Source organism: Bactrocera neohumeralis, chromosome 6 (genome assembly GCF_024586455.1).
Source record: "Bactrocera neohumeralis isolate Rockhampton chromosome 6, APGP_CSIRO_Bneo_wtdbg2-racon-allhic-juicebox.fasta_v2, whole genome shotgun sequence".
NCBI classification, from domain to species: domain Eukaryota; kingdom Metazoa; phylum Arthropoda; class Insecta; order Diptera; family Tephritidae; genus Bactrocera; species Bactrocera neohumeralis.
The window spans coordinates 33,454,318-33,477,442 of record NC_065923.1 but is presented as its reverse complement, the minus strand read 5'-3'; the positions used below and the strand labels follow the sequence as shown (position 1 = coordinate 33,477,442).

The 23,125-nt window shown below is 39.4% G+C and overlaps 1 protein-coding gene across 2 annotated transcripts in view; it reads left to right on the top strand.

The window, feature by feature from the left end:
- Window positions 1-23,125, top strand: part of LOC126761497 (homeobox protein araucan-like) — a 114,584-nt gene that overhangs the window by 72,030 nt on the left and 19,429 nt on the right. For both annotated transcript variants that reach the window (XM_050477750.1, XM_050477749.1), the window contains exon 4: window positions 17,264-17,847. In XM_050477750.1, coding sequence (XP_050333707.1) covers window positions 17,264-17,847 — 584 coding nt within the window. The remainder of the gene's footprint in view (window positions 1-17,263; window positions 17,848-23,125) is intronic.

The following is a 23,125-nucleotide window of genomic DNA, read 5'->3' as shown; positions in this document are numbered from 1 at the left end:
AACCCAAAAATCTATTTTGGCTCATTTTTGGTGCGCCATTCGTTAGACTACTTCTTCGTAGAAAACCCACTTTGTGGATGTAGGACCTTTAGTTACGTTGTTTAGCATCTTTATTGCGAACTTTACTCCACGACACTGAGCACACTTTGGACAATCTAGGGTAATTTTTTCATGCAGAAATATTGAAGCAGCCCCCTAAAAGAGCTTTCCCTAGAAGGTCTTGAGAAAAAAAGAAACACTTTGCTGTGTTCACCACAACTCGGATGGAAATTATCCGAAAATAAAAAACTAAAATTAGTCAAATCATAATCAAATCTTCCCCCAAATCTTCTCGATAATTTTTTTTCATTTAAAATTTTTGGCAAAAATTGAAAGTGTAAACTGTTATTTTTCACTAAAAATTCCGCCATTTTGTGGGTGGAAAAGACCCTTAATAATAAAAAGACAAGAAAAAACGTTAACTTCGGCAGCACCGGAGCTGATATACCCTTCACAGGTGCATTTCTTTTCAGTTTGTATGGAAGCTATATGCTATAGTAATCCGATCTGAACAATTTTTTCGGAGATTTTATTATTACCTTAAGCAGTAATCCATGTCAAATTTCCTGAAAATTCTTCTATTCCTCTACAAATGCGAAAGTTTTCCATATAAGCCCTTGATTCCGATCGTTCGGTTTGTATGACAGCTATATGCTATAGTTAACGAATCTGAACAATTTCTTCCGATATAACATTATTTGTATGAACAATAATTCGCGCCAAATTTCGTGAAGATATGTCGTCAAATGAGGAAGTTTCCCATGCAAGCATTTGACTCCGATCATTCAGTTTATATGGCAGCTATATGCTATAGAACCGTAGTAGAAAATAATCTATACCAAATTTCGTGGATATATCTTGTCAAATGCAAAAGTTTTCCATACAAGAACTTGATTCCGATCGTTCAGTTTGTATGGCAGCTATATGTTATAGTGATCCGATATCGACAGTGCCGACAAATCGCAGCTTCTTGGAGAGAAAATGTCGTTTGCAAAATTTCAAAACGATATCCTAAAACTGAGGGACTATTGCGTATATATACAGACGGGCAGACAGACGGACATGGCTAAATCGACTCAGCTCAACATTCTGATCATTTAAATATATACTTTATAGGGTCTCCGACGCTTCTTTCTGGGTGTTATAAACTTCGTGGCAAACTGAATATACTCTGTTCAGGGTAGAAAAATACTAAATATTGGGGCGGTATGCTATATACCAAAAATGTGTACGAAGTTTGAAATGAATCGGTCAAGTAGTTTTGAAATGACAGTGAACACGGACTTTGAAAACGTTGTTTTGAGAAAAACGGATCTATAATTCTTAAACTAAAAAAGTGACAAAAACTATTGCTTAATAATATTTGAAAGGTACGAATAAAATTCCCCATTCCATATATAAGGAATAAACTCGAAAAAAGTCTAATTTTTATCTTGAAACCCTAACCTTTCCTTTAACATCTCCTGCGAGGATTAAAAAAAAAAAAAACGTTGGTTTATTGGAACCTGGGGGGATTATTTTGAGGGAGACGACATAGATTTTAAAGAATAAACTAAGAATTTTATGATTTAAGAACAAAGTATTACTATTTTTTATCCATTTGGTTCGCTCTCCAATTCCGAAGAGCTTCTCTGACCAACTAGATCCCAACGAGTCAGTATCAACAGAAATTTTTATGATTAAAGTGCGTTCCTAATTTCCTAATATCCATATCCTTTGCATCAAAAATGCTTAACACTTTAATATTCCATTGAAATGTTAAGCAGTTATTTACCGATATTTAAATTTTAAACTCCGTTAGTCTGCTTTAGTGGACGCCGAATTAATTTTAAAGCATGCCACATTCAAAAACAATAATAAATCAATCGTGCGCCATGGCAGCCCTTTTTGGCGAATTTACCGTTCTGCATCGATTTTTTTATTATTGTATTTTCATTCTCTGCATTTTATTTCACTTTGAAATGCATTAAGTTACGTTTGAATTAACGTGGCTTTTATGTAAATAAACACACTCCATTTATTTTGCCACATTGGAAAATTTAAATTTCAATTTAAATTACTCAACGCCTGCTCCAGCGCTTGGCGACGTTCAAGCGAGCAGATTTAACACATTCAGCGCAACGCACGAAAACACACACACACGCACGCGTTAAAGTGCGCACACATGTGGAGTTTAAAGCAGCGGCCATGGAAAATGAGCCGACAGAGAGCGGAGGACGAGGTGTGTGCGAGAAATACGTGGCCACACACACACACTAAGTAGCTGTGTATGTAGTGGTGTAAGTAATGTGGAATGAAGCGAAATCCATTGCAATGCGATGAATCCATTCAAAATGCCGGTAATATATGCGTATATGTGTGGTTGTGCGCTTGTGATATATGAACCTACGAACATGTGAGTGTGCGTGCCACTCTGACGTTTGTGTGCGTTTCGGCTTGTAAATATATAGTTCGAGCCATTGAAATCTATCCTGGACATTTATCCATGCCGCGCGCTACAGTCCTTCGCAGTGCCACCTGCGTGCCAGCCACTTAGCAATGCGAGCGAAAGGGTGCACGTGGGCGCCGTGTATTTGTGTTGCGTTAATACGATGGTGTGAGTGCAAATGAGCAAAAAGTCTGCGATAAACCGAAAATGAGATGCGAATTCAAATGCGCACATGGTCAGACTGACGAACTGCATGGAGCTGGGCATTTTAAGTTACACATACATACACTGGGGGAAACTGCATCCACTCACATATACTAACATACGCTTGAGTTTAACTTATACAGCTGTTAGGTAGAGGGTGATCAAATTGGCTGCCCAGTCAACAATTTACTTGAGATTGATTTGAAAATTAGATTTATAATAGCTGTCTTCGATTCGCCATTTCTCTGATGCGGCCATCTTTATTGATGCAGAGGATTGCAATTGGATCAAAATTCCAATACTGAACTTTTTATCGAAAATATCTGTCAATCTGTGAAATATAATAATGTATCATTTTCAGCGATGAATTCAATCGTGTCAATACTTTCCTTAGCCCCCATATATCTAATATAGTATAATGATTTTAGTATTTTCCGTTGATCCTGGTAATTTACAAGAACCAGAACTTAGCCCTTCGTTACTAGTTTTTCTTATATTTTTAAAACAAATCAAATATAGTAATTTATAGAAAATGAAAGTAGAGGGTTACAGCAACTCAGAAAGAACCAGAACACTACTGTGCATGCCTCAGAAGACTTTTTAGCGCAGGGTTGCACCGCAAGTGCTGCCCGTTTGTTTGAGCAATTGGTATGGAAGGCGAATCGAAGACAGCTGATATTAGAGGGCTCAATGACATTAAAGTACAATGTTGATTATAGACAATAACAACAATTGTAACAAGGTTAACGGTTATCTTTCACCGCCCTATCGTCGCAATGCACATTTGAGTGGTATTTGTCTGCTCATGATAGGTATGAGAGTTCTTAACTGTCGAAATCTAAAGGTGATCAGCTCAGAAATAAATATCTTAAACTAATATAGATTAAGACCTACTTTGCAATAAAGTTTTTGCTAAGCAATTGCAAATATTATAGTTTTTTAATCACATCATTAGCACTCTCAATACAGTCTAGAATTGGGCATCATAAGCGGGTCTGGTATTGAACCCAGAGAAAACGGATCAGCTTGTGTTCACAAGAAAGCAAAAAACTTCTCCATGGATGATAAATGGGACACAACTCTCTCTCATTGATCGCACCAAAGACCTTGTTTTGGACAACAAACTGCTGTGTAAGCAAAATGTGGAAGAAAGAGTGAAAAAGGCTAGAAATGCCTTATACATGTGACTCTCTCCCCTCTTACGCACTGAGGCTACGCAGCTATTGTAAGACCAATTATGCTCTACCTACTGCACCGTAGAGCATAATTGGTCTTACAATAGCTGCGTGGACAGGCGTACGGAAATCCACATGCCGGAAGCAGTATATTTAAAGCTGAGGTCTTTGCTGTTGCAAAAGCCGCGTAGTTGGCCTCTAATGCACCTGCCAACAATTTCAGAGTCAACGTGTATGAAGACATCCAAGCAGCAATCAAGGCAGTAACCTTGTATCACATATCGACCAGAAGTGTCTTGGGAAGCAGAGCAGGAGTGGAGAGTGGGTGGGTGGATGCCAGGTCACAAAGGCCATGAAAAAGTGGACGAGCTTCCCATGAATGATTTACGGCTAACACCCGAAAACGTGATCGACATTCACGATCTGAACATAAGTATAGCAAAGAAAATCAAAACACGATGGAATGAGTTGCCAGGGTGCAAAACTGCAAGTCATGTCTAAAAAATTCCTTCTGGTACTCGATAGAGGAGACTATAGAAATATTATAGGAATACTAACTGGTCACTGTATGGTAGCGGCACACTCATGCAAAATGGGGTCGAGAACACTGCACAACATGCAAGATATCAGGGAAGCAATAGAAAACCTTTTGTACACTAGTCCTCCATTGGATGCATCTAGGGGCCCCAGGTATGAGACACAGGAAGAGGTATCGATAGTGAGGCCACAGCGTTTGTTGAAATTGGCGTCAAGCTTATGCATCCTAAAGGACTTCGGAACTGAACTCCATCTAGTATCGCAAGGAACCAAAACTGGTCTATGCAAGGCTCATAAATAAATTGAGCTAGAATAAGAAGTAATAATCATGACGTATGAATTATGGTTCGTTTTGTTCAGAATTTTATTCCTGATGCCAGTAAATTGCACTGTTGTAGTCTTGGAATCAAAAAACTTGTCCTTGACAAGTGAAAGTCTCTTACTAGGTCGTTATTTCGATTGAATGGAGTTCAGTTTGCGTTGTTTTCAGGAGAGTAGTAGCGTCCGTTTTTTTTTGCACTATTCAGTTATACTTTATGATCACATCCCAAACTTTCTTTCCAATGGCTACGGAAGCTGGAGCAGGTAAGCCTTCACCGCATAGGTCTTGTTACTGATAGAATCTCTGGATATTCTTCATAATAAGTTAATATGATGCCGATTTCGTCGAACAATAAGTTGAACTCCTTTTTTAGCCGGTTTTAATCCAAGTTGCAAAATTAGTACAAATCGAATCGAACAGAAGAATAAAACGTTCGATTATCTATGAAATTCCTGACTTGTTTTTTGTTTAGTGTTATCTTAATAGATCAATTTATATCACCAGTCACCATTCGATACAACGACTGTTTTCTTTTTTACAACAATCTTCATCGATTAATGCGTCCTGGTCTTCGTCATAAAACTGTTTTGACCATTAAGGGAGTTCTTCGTATTCCAAGCCAAAATCACTTCCCTCAACTAGAGCATGTTCACCATAAAATTCCACAAACAAATGGACTTTTAGCTAAAGTAGTGGAGTAGTTCTTAACATAGAATTTCATATATCGTGCGGTGAGAGAAAACTTATTATAGAGTGAATATGCCGTAATTAAATTTTAGCTATACTGCAGAGCCTAACAAAGAATTTTATCTTGAGGTAGTTACCTGGTTGATGTGATTACGAATTTCTGTGTGAATACTTTAAGAGAGCGTTTCTATCATCTGCACAACCTCTGGCGATTTTCACAAAAGCTTTCGAAATCTCCTTCTTCCATTTATTATTGTTGTTTTCTCAGCATTGGGCGTAACGCCAGCTGTACACCGTTGTTTTTGCAGCCTGTGACGCAATATTTGCATTTCATTCGTTTTGCATTTTCGCATGAGGCATTTTGATGAAGCGCTCAACAATAAAGCAGCTAGCAACCGAGCTGCTTTGTAAACCGACCGAACGACCGATGAGTGGGTGGCAACTTTCATTGAAATAAATCACAGCCAACTAGAAATTCCAGCAATGCGTATATTGCACTCAACCCAACTAACAACAGATACATTATCTCCTCAAAGCCGTTTCAGTTTTCTCCTCAACTCGCACAGCTACTCGCTTTTGCCTTGGGTACGCCATTTTCTGTATGACAGCGCAACCCCAGCGGAGACGAAACGCAACTCATCCATTCATATTTGGCGAAAGCAAGCGCTGATCGGTGGGGGCAGCTGGGAGGCACAGGCACTAGAGCGCTACAGCTGGAACAGCCCCCATAGAGCCGTTCGGAGACTGACTAAATAAATGACTGAACGAACTCATCGTGTGAAATTACATACATACATATATAGACAGTATTCGTTGCGGTTCTTATAACTCTCTACCGGTGTGTGTGTATGCGTGCTATTCTACTGACGATACATTTTTCCACCATCACATCATTTTGAGTGATGTCAATTAGATTGATTTGATCAGCGAAAATGTGTGATTTATCAGCCAGCAGCATCGATTGAAGTCCAATCTATACACAAACTCCATCCCTCAAAAGCGCCAGTATCTATCACAGTCAATGGAAAAGTAGGAAGACACGCTGAAACACACACACATATAAAAACTGAAGAGTGTGTAGCTCTGCGCGCAGCTGCTTTGGTAAAATGGCACTCATTTGTGTGCGCTTTTCTGTTTGCTATAATTTGTGCAACTCCACCCACTTTCTCCTGCCACACGGCATACACCCGCATCACCCAGCCCATATGCTGCCCCAACTCATCATCAACATATAGTATGAATAAGTAATTCGCATTTGGTAGCAATTCACAGACTCCTCGACAGCGCAGGGAATGTGAGCTGGGGGAGCGTTTTTAACGACAAAGTTTTGCGCAAAGTATCGGCTGTAGATTTCTACATGGCTCATCTTCATCATCAATCAGTCATCGATACATGTCGCCGCCGCCGCTCCACCCACTTCTACGGCATACTTATGCATCACGAACAGCCCAAGATAGACAGCTACGCAGGCAGGTTGGCAGGGAGCGCTATGCCGCAAGCGTTGAAACTGAAATTCTTTTCATACACTTGTCTTCCATTCTGTTCTAGCTATCAGCAAAACATTTCTTTTTATTTTTTGCACACACTTCTTCATTTTTTTGCTATATTTTGTTTAATGCCCTTGAGATAAATACTTCACTTTCGCGTTGCTGTTGTTATCCGCTAGGAAAATCGCAAATCTCTTGCACTTGTCTGCCACTTGAACTGTTGCCTCATTGTTTTTGAATTGTATGCGGAACTGTTATATGCCAAATGATATTTCCTTAGTGTAATTTTTATCTCGGTAATGCTGGCGGTAATGTATGGGCACGTGTTCTCGCGTTTGCCATATCCTTTGCTCGAGACTAATGGCACTGTTTGAGTTTGCTGCGCGGCAATTTGTCATAGAGTTTAAATTTATTCTTTATCTTATTGTGATAAATATGTTGAAAAGAAAAGTTATTTACGTTACATGCGATTTAATTATACTAAAAGTGGCATATCAATTGTTCGTTAAGGCTCTTTATAAATAATAAATACATATTTTTCCGTGGTATAATTCAAATAAAATTGTCAATTAATATTCGTATTATTTGCTCAAAACCAAAACAAATGCATAAAATTAGACTCACTCAAAATTTTATTATCAATCGGAATGGATTTTAGCCAACATCTAGATTTCATTACGCAACATCTAATTTTTATACTCTTGCAACCAGTTGCACTACTATAACACTCTGTATAGTTTTGTTCACCTAACGGTTGTACGTATCTCCTAAAACTATGCGAGATAGATATAGGGTTATACTCGTATATACATATATACATATTTTGGTATGTAATAAAAAATCTGTGAAAATTCTATAAAGCCTTACTCAAAAAGCCAAATATCTCGAGAAGTATTAATGATAGCGATTTTGACTCTGGATCTTTTTTGTGGCAAATAAAATTTCCTACAAGTTTGTAATGATCATTTTTTCTGTTGCTCTTGTCATTTACGAGTTAATAACACAAAAAAACGAATTTCAAGGAAAAATCAGGTTTAGAGCCCCGTGCTACCTCGCCGGTGTGAGTTACGACTTTGTTGCACTGGGCACTTAACTTAATAACACAAAAAAACGAATTTCAAGGAAAAATCAGGTTTAGAGCCCCGTGCTACCTCGACGGTGTGAGTTACGACTTTGTTGCACTGGGCACTTTTGTAGAGTGAACAATTCTGAGAAATATGCGTCTAAAGTCAAAGCGATGCCATAAAACACCTCTGATCTGTAGGAATTTAAAGATAAAAAATCACGATTGTAGTGTATTTTCTATGGAAAATTTTTACATGCCTTGGTCCAGTTCTTAATGTTAATATTAAGGGCTAAAATTTTCAGGGAATATTTTTCAGGGTATTTCCAAAGAAATTTCGTGACGGGATTGAAAAAAATTAATAGTTCAAAAAAAAAACACCCTAATATATACATATATAAAGGATCAGGATGACAAGAGAAGTTGAAATCTGTGTGACTGTCTGTCTGTCCGTCCGTGCAAGCTATAACTTGAGTAAAAATTGAGATATCTCGATGAAACTTGGTATGCAGGTTCAGAGGATTCAGAGGTATGCAGAGGATCGCAGTAGCAAGGGGCAATTGTGGGAAATTTTGAAAAAGTGGACGTGGCCCCGCTCTCTAATAATTTTAATGTTCATATCTCCTAAACAACTATATATAGCAAAATTTTAAATTATACTTGATTCATTCAGTTTCCAGTACATAAATCAAGAAGCGATTAATATAACGGGATAAAACTTTGCACGAATAATGTCCTTAGTATTTGCCACCTTATGATCAAAAATTGTTGAAATCCAATAAAAATTGTTTAAGCACATACATATGTACTGAATATTTAGACTCCGGTATTTTTGTTCGAAAATGTCGGTCAATGTGTGATATATATAACTGAAATTAAGCGAGAATCCTTCTCTTATAATGGTATGTCTGTATGTGAAAATTGGTTTGAATCGGACCAATACTTCTCTTAGCCCCTATACACATAATACATATATATTAATATACATATGTATATACCATATATACTGTATAAATACATATGTATGTATATGAGTATGTATAAAGATTTTCGACCTTCGGGCTGACTTTGTACCGCATATATCGGCCAATATGTGAATTATCCAAATGAAAATAAGAGAGCGTGTTTTATTCATAACAGTGTATCTTTGTGCCAAAAATAGTTAAATTTGAGCGAAAACTTGGCCTAGCCACTATATAACTAATATCAGGATTTTCAAAGATCCGGCTGACTTTACTACTTGTATACATGAGTAGTTGCTCAGTATGTGGTATTGAGAAATATAAATGAAATCGGGTCGCTCCTACCTCTAACTCCCAGATATTACACATGTATGTATGCTTCATATAATGATTTTCGTTTCTCTAACAAACCTTATGCCGAATATTTATATATTTTTATGTAAATTTGATTGGATTTTGATCCTCCGATAGATGTTTTACATCTTTAATATTTCCCTGGCTTTGCAAGGGCAAGAGTATAAAATATTCAGTTGCACTCGAACTTAGCTCTTCTTTACTTGTAGAATTTAGCTTCCTTATTAAATAAGTGTTTGTCGTTACGTTTAAAAATTATTTTGGACAACCGACCGCCGCGGCTGGAATGGCACAGCTCCTTCAATGTGAACTATGCGGTGTCTCTGGGAATCCTCATTATCCACTAGAGTAAACGTGGTGTGAAACCTATCCATGGTTGCGCAAATTACCGACACTGCTGGCCGATTAAGTTGACCGAATATTGGTTGCAAACGTAGTGATTTTGGCTCGGAAGACGAAGAAAGCTTTGGGGGGGGGCGATATTGAGATACAAAACCCGAATCATTGATCGATGAAGGCAAACTTTGTTCCAGCGTATGTCTATTTATAATAAAATGGCAAACGAAATTGAGTATAAATCATGTAACAGCAGTCGAAAAGACTAACTTCGAAATACGTATTGGCTAATTGAAAACCAGACCTTTGAAAACACCCATTATTTCAAGTTAATTGCCTTTATGTTGACTCTGATCAGTGTTGCGAATTTATTAATTAAAAACATTTTGTTAACATTAAAAATTATATTTTCATTTTTAAATCCCGATATTGGGATTAATGTTTTTCTGTTAGAAAATATGACTATCTGTTTCGGTACAGAAGTTATCGCCTCGGTACAGAAATTATTTTGTCACAAAACCTATGAAGGGCTTTTTAGAATAAGGCGATTTAAGCTAAACCGGTATTTGTTCGCTAATATTCTGCCATTTTGATGGTAGTTTTTTAATGCTCCCCTCAGAGAACCCTCGTCCCTATAGCCAAAAAAGTAAGGGCAGCCGATATCTTATTGTAAATGCGTGATGTGTTTGGAAAATAAATAAGTTTGGAGACACAATTGTGCAATTTTTTTATTATGTTGATAAATGTACATGCCCCTGATGTACGATAAAATTTTCAGGTGTATTGTTTGCTTACTTTATCTGTAGCAGCCGCTAAGGTTAGACCTGTCTTTATAAGTTCGTCGATTTTTACTTGCTTAAAGCTCACACTTTTCCATAAAGTCGTGCCCAAAGCAAAACGTCAGGCATTGATCGGAATGACTCTTCTATTTCCAAAAATAAAGAAAACCTTAAAGAGTCGTCGTTTTACAAGATGAATGAAAATCGCTGACAGAGCTAAATGCCATGCCAAAAAGAGAGAAGTGTTTCGAATGTTGGAAGAAGTGCTTAATATTAAGTGGGAACTATTTTGAAGGCGACAAAATTAATTATTTAATTATTTCTTCTTTACAAAAACACAAAAATTCCTCTTATGTAAAATATACTAAATTATTGATTATAGGTATGCAAAAGAGACACTAATAGGAAAGCATGACCCATTTCGAGGTTCCCTATTTTTTTAAGAAAAAACACAGAAGCTTCAAATGTAATGAGGAATGTTTATTATCATTCGAATGAACATTCTTTGGCATTTCTTTTTTGAATATTATCTCTTTCAAATGTTCGTCGCGGTTACGTCTATGTTCCATCCATTGAGTCCAATTATCGATCATTTTGACTGGTAACTGGCGAATGATACGCGTGATGTTTTGCTCAAAGGCCTAAATCGAAGCAGCATTGTCTACATAAACTTTAGATTTTACATATCATCATAGGAAAAAGTCTACCAGTGTGATATCCCACGATCTTAGTGGCCAATCGATCGGCCGAAAACGTGAAATTATCTGCTCCCGAAGAGTTCTCTGAATAAATCCATTGACTGAAGTGGCACCGTTTTGTGAAACCAAATATCACCGCGATAACGGTCTTCGATTTCAGGCTTCAAATAGTCGGTTATGATGACGCGATAATGGCCGCCACTGACGGTTACACTCTCGCCCCCAACATTTTTGAAGAAATATGGACCGATGCTTCCACCGTCCCACAAACCACACCAAATCGTTGTTTTTCTGTATAAAATGCAGCTCTAGAATCTCTTCAGGTTACTCTTTGTCCCAAATGCGGAAATTTTGCTTGTTTACATACCCATTGAGCCAGAAGTGGGACTCATGGCTAAACAAAATTTGGCTCGAAAACGTCGGATCTTCTTAGAACTTTTCAAGAGCCCATAAAACGAAGCGATGTCGCTTAGGAAGGTCGAGCGGATACAGTTCTAGCACAAGCCGTAATTCAATTTAAGATCTCGACGTAAAATGCCGCAAGTTTTTCTATATGTCAGTCTGAGTTGCTGCGAACGGCTGCGAATCAACCCTCCACAGTCTTCGTGTGCACCCTCAGGTACGGCTGCTTTATTTTCTTTACGGCGGGCTGAACGTGATCTATGCGGTCGAACATGATCCAGTAATGAATTTTGGGTTTCAAGATGGGCTATGGTGTTAATAGTACGCCCAGTAGGTCGATTATGTTGACCATAAATTGAGCGAAGTCCGATCTGCCAAAAAATGCTATTGAAAAAGTGCCTCTACTTGAATCCCGCGTTATATACTCTACGGATAATGTGTTAATTATTACCACATTTCCTCCGATTAATTCATATATGTATTAGTACGCACAGCATTGAGATAATTGTATACTATTGGACTTCAAATTGTCCTTCCACAATATTTGCACTAATTTACTTATGTAACTCAATGAAATAATCCGAGTATCACATTTGTATGCAGTAAGTAAATAAATAAAATAGAGGGTAAGGTATAATATTTACCACTTAATTTTCGCAAATAAAAGAGTCATTCGAGTAATTTTTCATCGAACGCCCCGAATATTAACACGTCTCATTGGGGAAGCACTTGAGGGTGTAATACAAAGCAAATAAAATAAATCAAATCACAGCGCAGCCAATTCAGGGCACTTCAGGCCATGCCAAAGCAGCCAACGGCATGCCGAGCATTGCCTTGACGTGCCACAGCGTTTCGTACTGTTTATGCCACACGGGCGACGCAGCATGTGAGGCGCATTGCAGCGCAATCAATTTGTGAAATTTCCACATGTTGTTTGTTGTTGCTGCCGTTTTTATTTTGTTGACTATTTTCGGTTTTCACGCGGCAAAAAGTTTTGCCAACCAACAAAATTTATGCGCGCACGTCATTCATGCCTCACCACAGCCCCGCCGCACTTTGGCCGAATTAGCGCTACGCATGATCCCTTTCGCAAGGCACTTTATTGCATGCGTATGCATACATGTGTGTGACATAACGCCCTTAGCGCATGTGGCACGATGGGTGGGGGAGACGGCTGGCACACCAAAGCAAATAATTCATTCGAAATGTGAATGAAATGAAATGAAATAAAATAAAATCATTTACAAAATTATTCGGTGGGCAGGGTAAGTTGCCCATACTCCACATGCGGAGGGGTGTATGGAATTTCAGCGTCGCACATATGTAGATTCTACATGTATAGATGTGGATGTGTGTGACCTTGGTATGCGTGGCTCAGATTTTCACTCTCCAACACCTTCATGATTTCCAAAAACTTACACATACATACATACTCAAGTTAATATATGCACATGAACGCACACACACACACGCATGAAAACTAATCGAAAGGGTGTCATTATTTCTTACTTTGCAACAACACCCAACCGGCGTGCCGCTTGAGTGGCGTGAGCGGCCGCAAATAAAACGCGCTCACGCTCTTCACATATGTAGCGCTCGGCTGACTGATGAATTATTGTGACAGGCCGCAGAAAACCTATTAAATTTGCGTCTAGATGGCGCTACTTAAATTTGTCAAAATGTCTTTTTTACGCGCCCAACGCTCAGCGCGCAACCGGTTTTGGTGTGGTCGCTGGCAAATTTGGAATTGGATACTCGCACGCACGCTCATAGCTCACGTGCTTCGATGGCAAAAGCCTCAGCAGCAACAACAACAATACAAGGCAGCGCGAAACTTTGATTGATATCGAAATGTCACGCAGACGCGCATGTGGCTAATAGGCCCTGCGGTTTCAACCATTTGCTATTTTAGCATTCGTTCGCCTTTTACCATTTACCATTTGCTTTGTAAGCGAATTGATTTCGGCTCTTGTATTGGCCACCATTTGTACGCGCGAAATTATTGTGTGAAAAATTAAATTCGCTCAGCGCACAGCTGCTACGCTGTAAAGGCATTTTCTAAATCCGAACATATAGTATGTTTATATACACACACATACATACTTACATATATATGTTCACAGTGAAAGTCCATATGTGATTTTGGTTACTTGGACACGCGGTTGACAAATTGCGGCATTCTATTTCGCTTGTATGTCTAATGCATATATATGATTTAGAAATAAATGAACGTGGGTAGATTAATTGGCTTGGCTCACTGGGTCGTTAATAGACAATTTATCTGTCCAAAATAATAGGTTTTCAAAGATCAAAGCTTTCAGTCAAAGAAACCGGTAGCTGAAGCACATCGGGAACTCCAAAAAGTTTACGCAGGTCAAAGACAGCGATTTCGATGACCAAAAACCTTCGAAGACGTTTCTGGACGACGTTCCGCGTCAAAAGCAGGAAGAGCTTGCTTTAGCATTTAGCCAAAAAATGAACGCAAGAATTGGCATCTTGTTTCCAACCCCATTAAAACCTACCTGGAAACGATTAAATGAGAAGTCCTACCCCACTCACTATATTTCCCAGATATTGCTCCGCCCGAATATTATTTGTTCCGTTCGATGGCCCTTGTCTTGGCATAAAAACAGTTTCACTCCCACGACAACATCAAAAAATGGCTTGATTCGTGAATAGCTTCACAAGATGAACAGTTTTACCATAAAAGTTGTGTCTAGCGATGGGGAATACTTCGAACAACTCATTTGTAATCACTGCGTTACAATAAAATTGAATTTTTATAAAAAAAAAAAACAACGAGAACTTAGTTGCGTGCCATATATATAAGGTTTTATTTAAAGAAATCCATTATTTTTAGATCGAATATGTACAATGGATACCCTCGCTTTTATTGACATGAAAACTAGCACTGTCGGTTTTAACAAGCTTTTCTTAATTCGAATTTTTCTCCAGCGAAATCATTCGCCTTAGCCAAAAACAGGTAGTAATCACTTCGTGCAAGGTCTGAACTATAAAGTAGATTCATTGAAGGCTCCCAATTAAGCCCCCGGAGCTTTTGACGAGTCATGTATATTGCCTTGAAAGAACACAATTTCTTTCCTTTCGACAAAAGGTGACCATTTCTGGAAGATTACTTTCCTCAGACGATACAATTGCATGGGAAAAAAGATTTTGGTTATAATGCACAAAACAAATGCATATTCCACCAAACAAATACGAAATCCTGACCGTCAATTCTGACTTGACTGCTGTTTGTTCCGGGCCGCCGCGGTTCGACGACGACAATTTTAGCTTGATGTTGCCATAAATGACCAATTTTCCATGCGTTAACAATGATTGCTATGATTGACGTATGGTGCCGAGTCGGTCCATTCAAGGCAATCAATGTTGTCCAGAACCAGTACGAGCTAAATCATATTGAAACAATACCAGGCTATATAAGTCCATAGCAATAGGAACGTCATTGATTACAGACATGCCCCTTTCACATCATATTTAGTTTTAACTTTTAGATATGTAATGTGGCTAAGAAATAACTTAAGCTTGAATTAGGAAAAAAATACAACTGAAAATAGCTTACGAAACGTCTTTTAATATCGCCCTCCATGACTTCTTTTCTTTTGATTTGTTAGATTAGGAAATATATGCTTAATATTATATTGGGTAGTCGAAAAAGCCTATTCGTATTTCTAATTAAACTTCAACTTATTTTTTTTATATTTATAATGAACTTTAATGAACCAAATATATACCATTTTGGTCGCACACTTTTTGCAATTTTTCCGCTGGAGGCATTATTCCATCAGTGTAAAAGTTTTCTGGTTTCTGGGCGAAAAACGGCGACAAGTAATTTTCACAGACTTCTCTTGAAGCCAACTTTACTCCGTTAAGGGAGTTCTGCATTGAGGTAGTCCCATGGTGCAAGGTCAGGGCTATATGGTGGATTCATCAAAACTTCCCTGCCGAGCTCTCCCAATTTTTGCCGAGCCATCAAAGATGTGTATTGTCTAGCGTTATCGTAATGGAAGACGAATCACTTTCTGTTGATCAGTTCTGGCTTTTTTTCAATTGCTTGCTTCAATATCTTCTGTTATTGACCGATAAATTTAGAAGCAATCGTTCGATCAGGCTGGAGCAGCTCATAGTGGATGATATCTTTCCAATCCCAGCAAACACTCAGCATAATCTTTCGAGGCGTCTATCCTGGCTTTGCGTCCATTTGTTAAGCTTCATTACGCTTGGACCATGAACTTTTTCGCACATTATTGTCGTATTTGATCCGCTTTTCGTCTCCTGTTACCATTCACTTCAGAAATGGTTCGATTTCATTTCTGTTCAGCATAAAATCGAAGACGTAAATTCGGTCAATACAATTTTTTATAGACAATTCATGTGGTACCCAAACATCGAGTTTCTTTTTGTAGCCAGCTTATTTTAAATGGTTCTCACTGTTTGATGATGAATGTTAAGTTCCTTAGCGATGTCATGACTGCTTATGTGACGGTCCTGGTTAATCTTTTCCATAATTTCATCGACTTTTTCAACGATAAGTCGACCAGAGCGAGGTGCATCTTTCACATCGAAATTTCTAGAATGGAAGCGAGCGAACCATTGTTGTACTACCACGGCATCATCTCCGTAAACTACACAAATTTTATTGGTAGCTTGCGTGGCACTCTTCCCGTTTTTATACACAAATATCAAAATATAGCGAATTTCTTCATTACATTCACTAATTTTTGAAATTTTGGTTAAATGAAGCTTAGAATCTCACGACATCTATTGACAAAATACGAAAAGACTTTTTCGACCCAAATAATTCAGGTGAACAAATACATTTGCCTTGTTGTTGTCTTAAGACTAAAATCCCAGTCATATAGGCACCTAATTTTTACAACTGGAAAAAATATTGCACTTTTTACAGCGCATACGCACCACAGCTTACATTGACACCACATTACAATTCCATCTGCCACATTTCTCTCTCACTTAACTCCTACACGCGAAAAACTGCAGTCTATAAGCGGCATCCTGCTGCTGGCGCAATGCCCAAATATAAATAAAGTGTCATGGCGACGAGAACGAAAGAATACATCAAAACAACAAACACCTGCTGAGCGGCGGCGACCGCCCGCCGTCGCCTTCACGGCTGTCTGGAGACGTGGTGGCAAATGTTGCAACAACTGCGTTACCAATACACCTAATCCAAAGCAATTGCGATGGAATGGAGAGCAGCAAGTGGCGGACACATACATACATAAGTAAGCGAGAAATGATGTTGGCTAATAAAGTCATGAATTATTTGCGGCGCTGTTGCAGGGCCTAAAGCTGTTTTGCCCACAGAAATGGGACTCAGTCAACCAGGCCCATTGAGTGTGGCGCAACCGAGAGCATCTCACATTAGGTTGCATAAATAAGCAAATGCGTTGTGGAGCGACAGCATTAATGGGACATTCAGCGGGGGGGAGAGCGCACCTTCGTTTGCGATTGCGCAATCACTCGTGGCAAGTTGCGCTGGGGCACGCTGGCGTCTTTGAATTATGTTGGCGCTATTTTTGTGCACATTAACCCATTAACGCTTGGCAGATGTATTTTTGTTGTTGCAACTTGCACTGAGGGGGGCTTTACATATTTTGCGTCACTTGAGCATTACAATGCGCCATGCAATTGAACCAATAAACAAGTCAAAGTATTTAATTTTCTCAACATTTCTCATTCCCCTTCACCTTCGCCTTTACACTATTTATGTTTCTTATTTATATGGTATTTTATTTCGTTTCGTTGCAGTTATGGCGCCAGTTATGATTTAGCGTCGCGGCGTAAGAATGCCACGCGTGAATCCACAGCCACGCTGAAGGCCTGGCTCAGTGAGCACAAGAAGAATCCATATCCGACCAAAGGCGAGAAGATCATGTTGGCCATTATCACCAAAATGACATTGACACAGGTGTCCACGTGGTTTGCGAATGCGCGCCGACGCCTCAAAAAGGACAACAAAATGACCTGGGAGCCAAAGAATCGCACCGAAGACGAAGATGAGGATGCGTTGGCCTCGGACGATGAGAAACCACGCCACAGTGAGGAGATGAGCATGAATAGTGTTGGTGTCGGTGGTGTTGGTTGTGCGGAGCGCAGGCGGCCGCTCGGCATGGAGTACCCTGGCGGCGCCATAAACGTTACAATTGGCAACAACACAACAGTTGCGGCAAATACAGCGACGACGACGGCAGCAGGTGCCGTGGATGTTGGCGTGAGTGGCGTGGGTGCAACAATTGCGGCTGCGACGTCGACGGCGTCGGCGGCAAGCAACCAGCATTCCCACATCGGCGGCACGAGTGTGGGCGCCGTCGGTGCAATACAACCTGCAAAAGGTAAGCTCCCTCCAGTCAAGCCGTCTGCAAGACATACCACATGATGGCGCTGCAAAGGTACATTACAGAGCCACTTTGGTTTGGGCAAGGTCCTGTGCGCTGCCGCGGCGCATCAGCATTGTTTGACTGGCACTGGCGTGTGGGTGGCATAATTGAATGCCTGCACGAGCGCGTCTCTTGTGCATACGAATACGCGCGTGCTGTGTGTGTGGTTCTTGTGCTCTTAAATACTTCACTTGTTCATCACAAATGCAATTCAATGGCGCAATTGTTCTGTTGCTTGCTTTATTGGCGACTCTATTGTCTTGTACGAAGCCTCGTTCGCTGCAATTGCTGCTTCTGCGCCGTTGTTGTGACTACTGATTTTATCATTGTTGTTTTTGCAGTTATTTCGGCGGCTGCTAACTGCCAGCAACTAAGTGATTTCTGGTTTGGGGATTGTGCGCTTTGTATGCGAGGCGCCACAAACCATTGTTACTCACCTTACGAACGCGTTCGAAATTCACTTGTTGTTAATCTCTAGCGTTTACTTGAAATTAAAAATTCTTCGTTATTTATGAAGAGTGATTATATAAAATGCCTTAACAAGCGTGTACAAAATTATTATAAAAGATAAGAAAATGTAGAGGGTGTTCCAAAATTGTCTTAAATTTGGCGAAATTATTAAAACAAGCAACAGCGTTAACTTTGAGTGCACAGTTACTATATTTCCCTTCACAGCTACATTTCTTTTATCATCTATCTTTATAACAACAACAAAAAACGCAGCTCATATTCAGAGTTTCGAAGATATCTTGCCAAATAAAAAAAATTTCCTTACAAGGACTTGATTTTGATCGATCAGTAATCCGATCGAGAAAAAATTTCGAGAATTATAGCATTGACCTGGGTAGTAATCCATGCCACATTTCGCGAGTATATACAAAAAAAAAGCTTTTCGTACCAGAAGTTAATTTTTACCGGTCAGTTGTATGGCAGCTATAGACTATATTGCCCTAATCTGATCAATTTGTTCGAAGCGGTTTCTTAGACAATAATTTTATGCACCAAACTTGTGAAAAAAGTTTTTCGAATAATGACTTAGGTTGAAAGGTCAGTTTGCATTGAAGCTAAATGCTATGGTGGTTCGATATCGGCAGTTTCGACAAATGAGCAGCTCCTTGGTGAGAAAAGGCCTTGTGAAAAATTCCACATTGATATCTCAAAAGCTGAGCGATATATACAGATGGACACACGGACGGACAGACGGATAGACAGACTAATATGAGCAAAGCGGCTCGTCACCCTGATCATTTATACTATTTATACAAGTGAGGAAAGTTCTCTGAGTGCCACTCAAGCAGCTCACAACTTCCAATCTTAGTCCTTATTAGTATCCCTTGGTTAGTCAAAAAGCATCCGTTTTAAGGCTGCTAAAGTTAGAAGGCAATCATCCCACCTCTCTCCTCGTTGTGCGCTGCGCTGCGTTTGGGACCCGCCACGTAAAAACCGTTATTGAAAAGGATACAAAAGTCTCGGACGACAGATCCCCTTCTGTGGTGTGGTTTTTTTAAACCGAAAGTCATATACTCCTTTCTAAAAAATATAAGCAACCAGAAGTGGCGATGAATTTGTTAGATCTCCGCACTACTGAAACTCAAAACATCAGAAAGTCTTTATTATAGAGGCCCCCACTTAGCAGGCTTTGCTGTACTTCCACAGCGAACACATTGCGCTGAAATTAGAATGAGAATGTAAAGCGAAATTAATCATTTATGTTTGAATTTTAATTTCTCAAAACAAAAAAAAATAACAAAAACAGAAGTAAAACGGATAAGATAAGGCTTGTCAGTTGCAGCTTGTACGGACGGATGGACGGAAGGACAGACAGATAGCCACCGAAATATTTATATATCTATAGTTTCAGGTTAGATTTACAACCGTTGTTGAGCAAAACAATTATACTCTGTAGCAATATGTTGCAAGAGTAAAAAATGTGGTTTGGTTGAGCATGAACCGTCCCGAAAAGAAAATTATTTTCATTGGTAATACTTTGTAGGATATAAATTTCTTGTTTATCGTTGAAGGTTCCCAAGATGAACACGAATTGTTCAAATGACAAGCATCTCAAGGATTTGTTTTGCCCTGAGCATTGCTAGGTCGACTATTAAACCAACGATTTTACTACAATTGAAATCAAAATCGCAAAAATATATGGTATGTTTCAACACACACACAATAAAAAGCAAGTAAATTGCTAAAAATATTGTAGAAGGTCAGTTGTCGCGCAAAAAATCATAATATGAAAACTTTTCCTAAATCTCCCATTAAATTCACCAAAGTTAAGGTGGTTCGTAATAATCAATGCGTGCGCGTAAATTTTATGTATCCAATATATGCACTTTGTGCCCTTTTCAATGCCAAAACATCCATCAACATTTACAAAAACAAGAATAATAAGGGAAGAAAGTCAAAAAATAAGTGCAAATTTGAAAATATGTCCATTTATGACGTTGAGGCCATTACCGAAGTGCCTCTCAATGTCAACTTGTGTCATCCACTCCACACCACTTCACGCCACTCCGGCACACTTCAATGCTCGACAAACGTGCTTTGAAGCTACGCTTATATATATGAGAGTGTGTTTGTGCATCTACAACAACAATAACGCCACTTGTCAGTCATCACTCCAATTTGCTTTCATTTAGAGTCAGAAAACCACCCTCATATTTTTCGGGATGTTTTGGTGTATCATTTTGCGCCAAATTAAATTCTCAACCTGATTTTATTTCACACACGCACACCCATGCATAAATACATACACACGATGATGTCGCCTTTTTGTTTGAGGGTTAATTTCATTTACGACCGCGCAAACAAAACAAAAACAAAGCTCTACTACAATAACAAATACATATAATAAAAGCATAAATACTCAAAAATTGGTGGATCGAGGAGAGCAGTGAGGAACGGTTACTACTCCACAACCTTCGTGCCGTGTGGCAAGTAAAGGCGATGTGGGCGCAATGCAGTTTGGAAGTACTGAAATGAAAACAAAGGGCTGAAGCTGAGAAAATCATTACCTTATTCACACCAAACCGACCGTCATCAAGTAGTAGAGATGATAGGTGTGGTGTTGGTTGGGGCGGCTGGCGAGTCGTGTGGCATTCAATTTAAGTGTCGTTGAGCTCTTTATTACGTTAGTGTGAATTTTATGCGCCACAGCCGCTCAACTCAAACCACTTGTAGCCAAGAAAATGTGTGATACATACCCATTAGGAAAGTTTTGTGTGAATTATGTATTCGAAAAGTTTATGTTTTGAACCAAATTGAAGAACCTATACTTAGTTTCTTTATTGGCTCTTACAACAACAAGGCAAAAATTAACTCTTAAAAAGGTTTAAACGATACTTTCTTATAGAAATCGTTTGCACACAACCTCACTTTCTACTTATATGAGATAAGATACTACACTTCAGACCCTTACCCTTTCTTTGACACCTGCGCGTGAAACCTTAAACTGATAAGCTAATGTTTTCACCGAGTTTCAAATTTTTCAATCTAAAAATTATAAGATTTCTTGATGCAAGTAAAGCTAGTGTTGGAAAAGGATTTGGTAAAAATTTTACAAAATGGAGGTTCGAGAAAAGAAAGCATTTCCTCTTAATATTTTAAATTACTTAAATAAGTATATTTTTTTCTTTGAGTAGCATATTATAGCAAACATCCGGTGTATTTTACGTAGGCACCTGCTGACGACAGCCTTACCTCATGGTGGTCAAATGCACAACGGCTCAAATCAATACGTTGATCAACGCCCTGAATATGTCAGGCGTTTTCAGTACCAATTGGTAGTGTAGAATAGACACACTAAGCATCTTAGTACGGTTCGAGGCGAATCTAAAACTTCTGACGTACTTTGGGTCCGGAACCCGATTGCTGTGCAACTCTACAACAAACGGAAAAAATGTCAGTTCTACCCGCCTTTGGGTATAAACTACAACCACCACGATACTCACCGAGGGTCAGTCCGCGGTACCAGAATTAAGTTTCCGGTCAGACTCCGTAGCCAAAACCACTACCAGTTAAGCCTCCATACAGTTCTGAATTGGTGGCCAGGGATTCTCAGTTAAATGCCTTCGACGCTTAAACAACTTACGCGTATACGACCCTAACAGTTCGGCATTCCGACTAGTGGAGAACACAACGCTAACATCTCAGTGTCCATCGGTTTAGTTTATCCCCATACCAGCCAAATTTCTCATGTCCTAGTATATCAGGAATTCCGCATTTACATGCACCCAGTCCTAGACTCGGGATCCCCAAAAACACCCCGACCCATCATTTAGGCGCCTCTAATGGAATAATGCATTCACAGGCCCAAGCAAAAATCCCAGACTCAGACAAAATCGCCATCGAAAATCCAAACACTCCACCGAAAGCTTCTTCTTAACCTGAATGCAACAGCACGTTGTATAACAATCAGATCAAGAGGGGGTGCACCTAAGAAAACTTCCATAGCATCTGTCCAAACAGTGCGGCATACAGGCAGACATGCAAGCATGCAAGCATCATACAACGTTGCATCGAGAGGAGTTTTCGAAGACCCGATACCATAATCGCTGTCTTCATAAGTGGCACAGGCCACAAATAAGCCACGATATATGGTGCGAACAGAACGACTCCCGGTGGCCCCAATCACTTTGTAAGATGCGTCGTACTTTATAATAACATGACATTCCTACCGTACAAAAATTCCGACTGCATTTAACCAATTTTTGCTCCATTGAGAAAATAGCAAAAACTTAATATCCAAAAAAGTATATTCCGTTTTTCCTACTGGGCTATCAAAAATTTGCACACGCATTCGCATTATTGAAAGCTGGCAAGGACGCGTGCACAAAAACAGCAATACTGATAATAACTCTGTGTGTTGCTGGCTGCCGCATATGAAATAAACGCAGTGCTGCCACAATGCGACACAAGTGCGGTCGTCGCAGCTTCCAAGCACTTTCGCTGTTGTTTCCTCTTTCTTTATTGCCACTGACTGGCTGTTGCACTAACAGCAACCCTTCTGTATTGCGAGTCGCGAGTGAAGTTGTTAGAAATGAGGGTGTTGCGAATGCATGTGTGTGTATGTATATACATTAACGGTAGTTGCGGCTATGGCTTTTATGCGGCGCGTGTCTGGCGGCTACGTTTTTTGGTTAACCGACCAAATATCCATCGGTATTCCCCATGGTTTCTTTGTATGCTTGCTTCCTGGCTATGCTAGCGACCGCTCGGCTTATTGTCGTCT